Source organism: Cydia amplana, chromosome Z (assembly GCF_948474715.1).
Source record: "Cydia amplana chromosome Z, ilCydAmpl1.1, whole genome shotgun sequence".
Taxonomy (NCBI): domain Eukaryota; kingdom Metazoa; phylum Arthropoda; class Insecta; order Lepidoptera; family Tortricidae; genus Cydia; species Cydia amplana.
Window position 1 is genome coordinate 15,962,940 of NC_086096.1, and position 6,000 is coordinate 15,968,939.

General features: G+C 34.5%; 1 protein-coding gene across 5 annotated transcripts in view; it reads right to left on the bottom strand.

The window, feature by feature from the left end:
• The window catches only part of LOC134661157 (kalirin), a 103,358-nt gene extending 97,358 nt beyond the window's left edge, over positions 1–6,000 (bottom strand). For 2 of the 5 annotated variants that reach the window (XR_010097935.1, XM_063517109.1), the window contains exons 1-2: positions 5,804–5,998; positions 2,646–2,847 (exon numbers count right to left, since the gene is read on the bottom strand). Coding sequence is in view for 4 of the 5 variants with exons in the window: in XM_063517109.1 (XP_063373179.1) it covers positions 2,646–2,827 (182 nt within the window). In the remaining variant the exon portion in view is untranslated. Of the gene's footprint in view, positions 1–2,645; positions 2,848–5,803 lie in introns of all 5 variants that reach the window. The other 3 variants (XM_063517107.1, XM_063517108.1, XM_063517106.1) reach the window with 2 other exon arrangements.

Consider the following 6,000-nt stretch of genomic DNA (forward strand, 5'->3'; position numbering starts at 1 on the left):
ACATTTTAGTTATTTTGGCACGCCTACGCGTTTAATAACGGATCAAGGCACTAGTTTCACTAGCAAGACCTTTAAAGCTTTCGTGCAATCAACTGGCATAAAGCATGTCATGAATGCCGTAGCCACTCCCCGAGCTAATGGTCAAGTGGAGCGTTACAATCGCACCATATTGGCAGCGCTCGGGGCAATGAACCACGAAAAAGCGAATGGGTTATGGGATGAACATTTGCCAGACATCCAGTTAGGTATTAACACCTCTGTGCACTCCACCACTCAAAAGACTCCTACTGAAATGCTGTTTGGTAGAAATGTGACTAATCCATCTCAAGGATTAATGAATGAAATAATAAATGATGTGACGCCTGAGGCCGGTGAAACTTTAGAAAATATTAGGAACGATGCTGAAAACTTAATTAAAGCACAACAAAATAAAGATAAAGAAAGGTATGATCAACACAGGAAAGTTGGCATTAGGTATAGAGAAGGTGACTTGGTCAGGGTGATAAGAACACCTGTAGGGATTGAGGGTCAGTCAAAGAAGCTCGAACCTAAATGTAGGGGGCCGTATAGAATTAAAAAGGTTCTTCCTAATGACAGGTTCGTAGTTGAGGATACGCCACTCACAAGAACAAGTAAAAGGTATGAGGCTGTAGTTGCCATTGACAAAATCTTTCCATGGACTTGCTTTAAAGAACCCGTATCAACCGAGTCCGAAAGTGATATTGCATCTGATCATGAATGAATGATGTAAGCATGATTTAACGCTTACTAGCTTAATTAAGTGGACCATTGATGTAAGAAAATGATGATTATGAGATTAATAATTAAGTCCCAGTTTAGGTATAAGTAATGTAAATGATACCTAAGCATGATTTCATGTAATTAAAGGCCAATAGTCGATGTAAGCGCTAGGGTGTCAGGTAACGGATGCCCTGCCTATTGGCGATGTACTTCAATTGATAAATAAAGCAATGTATTAATTGAAGTAAATGACTAATCTCCAATAGATGATGAAAGCGCAGTATGTCAGGTAACAGATGCACTGCCTGTTGGCGATTGGTGGTACCAATTTGGTATAAAGTATAATGGCAGTATAGTTATTGGTAAATGTAATGTGCCAATAGGTATACTGGCAAAAAGTATAAGTTTGGGTTAGTCAGGTAACCGACGCCCATATAAGTTACGATGTAATATTTTGTTGATTAAGATTATGTATCGAAGAAATTATTTAAGTTCAAGCATATTCCAAATTGCTCATATATAGGTCTCTTAAAAGTAGTTACTTAATTAGTTACTAAAGCTGTTTTGCAAATGAGACTGTCGTTTTTAATATAAACTAAAGTTTATTGTAGAAATTTAAATATAAATACAAATTTAATTAAATATTGTATACAATTTTGGATTGGCATAATGAATTGAATTTAAATGTAGCTTAGTAAGAGATTATGCATCTTTATCATTAGGAGCAACGAGGGACTCGTTGAGAAGCGGATGGCCGAGTTGTTATAATTTATAAATATCTAAGTCCATTAGTCAGTATATTACTAAAGAGTCGTTGTATTGACTATCCGTGATTGGCCGGTATTGACAGTTTGTCGAGACGGCCAATCACAAACAAGTTGGACGGCTATGACGTCTTTCCGTTACAGTTTTAACCGGGCATTCGTTTCTCGGCAGTCGCAAGTGACCGTAGTGCTTTTGTGAATTGTTTAGTGTGAAGGTGTAAGACAATAAATAGTTGTTATCAAGTGTGTTGTGTCTTTTCACACCCAATCTCATAACCTGAGTAGTAAACCAGTCCATTGGTTTACACTTCGTTTATAGGGGCTATATGGATTCATCTGTGAGCATTAAAACAATTAAGTCTATTGACAGTATGAAAAAGCTGATGTATATGGTTTTGCTGAACAATAATAACTCAATGTAAGCATTTAAAGCCCAGTTAAAACAGGTTTTGAATACTCAATTCAAGTAAATCTGTCTGTCTGAAGCATTTGTTGTATGGGTATCATGGGTGCAGGTTTTTTAAAAGGTTTTGTGATACCTGAAAACGATTTTTAGAGGGGTTTAACTATGTAGCGCTGTTATAGTTTTGTTACAATCACAACCCATAGCGATATTCCGCGACGAGAAGAGATTGCGGATTTTTTTTTAAAGTTCAAAAAGTCCTAAAGATTTTCTATATTAAAAGTGGATAACATCGTGTTCATAAAAAATATGAGTAGTTTCCGAAATAATTCCAAGTGGAAATCTCGCAATTTTAGAAATTTCTCGCGTCACATTAGAACTCATACTGAACCAAATTTTACTACATATGTCGCCAACGCGAAAACCGTTAAAAAAATTGTTGTCCCATAGAAAACATCAACATCTGGCATGGCGAACCTGTGTGGTATTGTATTGTGATGATAAAGCATTTTTTGATTATAAGTTGAATATGAATAACAACCTGTATTTAACATCATATTTATTATCATGGTTCATACGATTACAAAGGTCATATCGAAGTTACGTGATATCTTGGACATTCACAGCCCAATTTTTAGCATTTGTTTTCAAATATACTTATGAGGGAATGGAAATAACACAGACGGCATACTGCAGGCGTCGTCTCGGGACTAAGCTAGTAATAAAATAAAACATACCTAGGTATGCTGATCAAGTAATGCAAAAGTCGTCGGTAGTCATCAGGCGCGATACGGTCGCGGCGCGGGTTGGCCGGGAACCATATGATGGGCCCCCCGCGGCGATCGCGCCCGCCGGACAGCGCCGCCACGCGCTCGTGCAGGAGCGGGAGCACGTCGAGCGCACGCGCACCTGCCTCCATTGCTGCCCCTCACTGATTGCCTGGCACAATCAGAACAATATTATTAGTTTTGTATCATTGTTGTGGTATTTGAATGAGTCAATGTGAGTAAGAATTATTTGGGTGGATCAACTATTTCTTGTTGTTATTCTGTCCGGTCAGCCAAGAGACAATAGTAGCATAGTTTGTTAGAAGACATCGTCCACCACCTTCTTCTGACACGCTTGGTAGACGACCCTCTATGAAAAGGGTTTATAAGTTACACAAAAAAGCGAGTTTGGAGAATTTAAATGCCTAAAAATTTGGTTTTAAAGAGCGACCCAGGGGAACGTAACCATGGCAACGAGTGACAAGAAAAAGTAGATTCACCCATTTATCAATAAAATTAATTTATAGTTTAGATAATAAATCATATTTAACATAAAAATAATGGACTTCACAAAGTAGTTGTCATAATTTTGTGATCTACATCTGCAGTTTCATTTCACCAAGCTTCAACTTAAAATGTTCACGAATTGAGAAGCTCCTCCTTTTTGTAGTCCCTCAATAAATAATAATAAATATTAAAGCTTACTGTATAAACCTCAGTATAATGTATCTCATAGGTTTAGTTAGATATACGAACTTTCGTTTTTTTTTTGGAAGGGTTTCCACGGAAGACCAGCGTCAAGGTATTCATAAGATACCTTGACATCAAGCTGAGTGGAAACCTTTTTAGTGACGTTTTAAACCGTTTTTGTGACATGTTTTTGTAAAATGTTGTTGTATAAGCATCCTGAATAAATTTTATTCTATTCTATTCTATTCTAAAACAAGATCTTCTAATGGGATCTTTTGTTGATGCCTTCCAGACTGACAGACAATGGCTACATAACAGCATTTGCTTCTTAGTAGTTTAACATACCTACTATGTTGATATAAATTGTTATGATATAACCGATAGTAGGTAAGAAGCTGCATTTCATAAGAGATATTATGAATTTAATGAAGTGTAAATGTTACAAATTATGACATGCATGCACCTTAGTTTAATAATTAATTTTTGACTAGTCGCACTTGTTAGTAGTATAGATATTGTGTACATTATGTATATTTTAAATGTACCTATTACCATGTGTGATGAATAAACTATTATCTATCTATCTATCTATCTTATTAAAATTACAATTTACCACAATTTATATAAGACTAGCTTTTCAAATAATAGATGACATTAACAAAATCATTGCAGGGCAAAACATGTTAAAATTACTGAATGAGTATGAGGAGTCAGTCATATATATATGAGTAATTTAAATATTTATATTGACTCCACAGCTCAATAAAATCTTACCGTGCAATAAAAACTCCCATGCCTAGTAATGGCATAATAAACTATTTTCTGAAGTTGGTTTTTAATTTTATAAAATATTATATTTGATAAAATTTGTCACATATATGTGACATAAGGACTAAGATCAATAATAGTTGACAACATAAGGAAATAGTTAAGGAACTTACTCTGTTTAGCATGTATTCGTTTTAGAGAATTAAGAGTGTTTTAGATATCTAGTAGGTAGTTACTAAATATCTGTTTATGATATTAAGGCATACTCTTTCTTATAAATCTCAAGTGATCAAATGAAGCTAATGCTACCCTAAATAAATTATGTTATAGTGTGAGGTTTAGACTAGCAAGAACTTGCATGCAATTTTCATTACATTGCAGTACCTGATCAAACTTGTGAATGCAGTTTACCTTAGTAGTTGGAAATATAACGTAAATTGCATGTAAATTCTTTCTAGTCTAAGCCTTGCTTAAGAAGCTGTTAGCATGTGTCCTTCTTCTCCTTCCTAGCATTATCCTAGCATTTAGCTAAGGCTCATGGGAGCCTGGGGTCTGCTTGATGTAGGCACTAGTTTTTACGAAAGCGACTGCCATCTGACCTTCCAACTCAAAGGGGTAATTAGGCCTTATTGGGATTAGTCCGGTTTTCTCACAATGTTTTCCTTCACCGAAAAGCAACTGGTAAATGTCAAATGATATTTCGTACAGTATAACTTCCGAAAAACTCATTGGTATGAGCCGGGGTTTCAACCCTCCATATTGAAAGTTGCATGCTCTTACCGTTAGGCCACCAGCGCTTAACATGTGTCCGTGATGTACTTATATCTTCACTTTTATTCGGTATTGTTTTGTCATGAAACAACAACTAAATGAAAGGATGTGAAATCTTGGTAAACAAAACTGATCTTAAGTTTTGGTTCATTTTTTTGAAATATTTTATTTATTGTAGTACAATGATTACCTTAAAAAATAATAAAGATTTGTACTTATCAACTAGCAGAGCTAATCAACTAGGATAAAATATCCAGTTTATTTTATCATGTTACATGTAGCCGATATTATTAATTTTCAATTTCAACTAATTACAGAATGTTATAAGTCGTATACACCTCTTAATGTTACAGGTTCACATAAACTTAGTCTGTTACTATTAGTTTTGTTATTATTTTTTTATTTATTTACCTTCTCTAAGTTAGGGTTTTTTACAATATGAATATAAAAGTAAAATATAATTATTATTTTTATTATTAAATGATTTTATAATTAGACTGTATTATTTAGGATGCAATACTGAAGTATAGGTATAGGTAGACTATAATTATACCAGGGCTGTAAGCTAAAGATATGTATGTAAAGAAGATTATTATAGTATTCTAGGCACAAGTTATAATATTCAAAATCTCAAGTTTCTTTGTCATACAGTCATACACGATCAACGCTAAATAACGACATTGCTATGGCTATTTTGTATAAGCAATACACGATGTTTATGGCAGGACCGTATTCAATTAATATAATGGAGTTTGAAGCCTATTTAAAATACTACTTGTAGTACACATACTCTTAATAATTTAAGTTAATTTTATCGTCGTTGATGACAAATTATTAGACATATACGTTATAACTACCTATGTCACAACAAATAACCTCAGCCATTAATTTCAACTTACCGTGGTGACTCAAAGATGTATATTAGTCTGGTATAAAAGGATCGGCACGCATTATTGTCACTGTTATTATTTTCCACTAAAACATTTGTAGTAAAAATATTCATGAATACCCTTAAAATTTATAAAATACACACAAGCAGGGCATAATGACAAACTGAATGAAAACCAACCACCACCACAATGGCGCGGCGATAGGG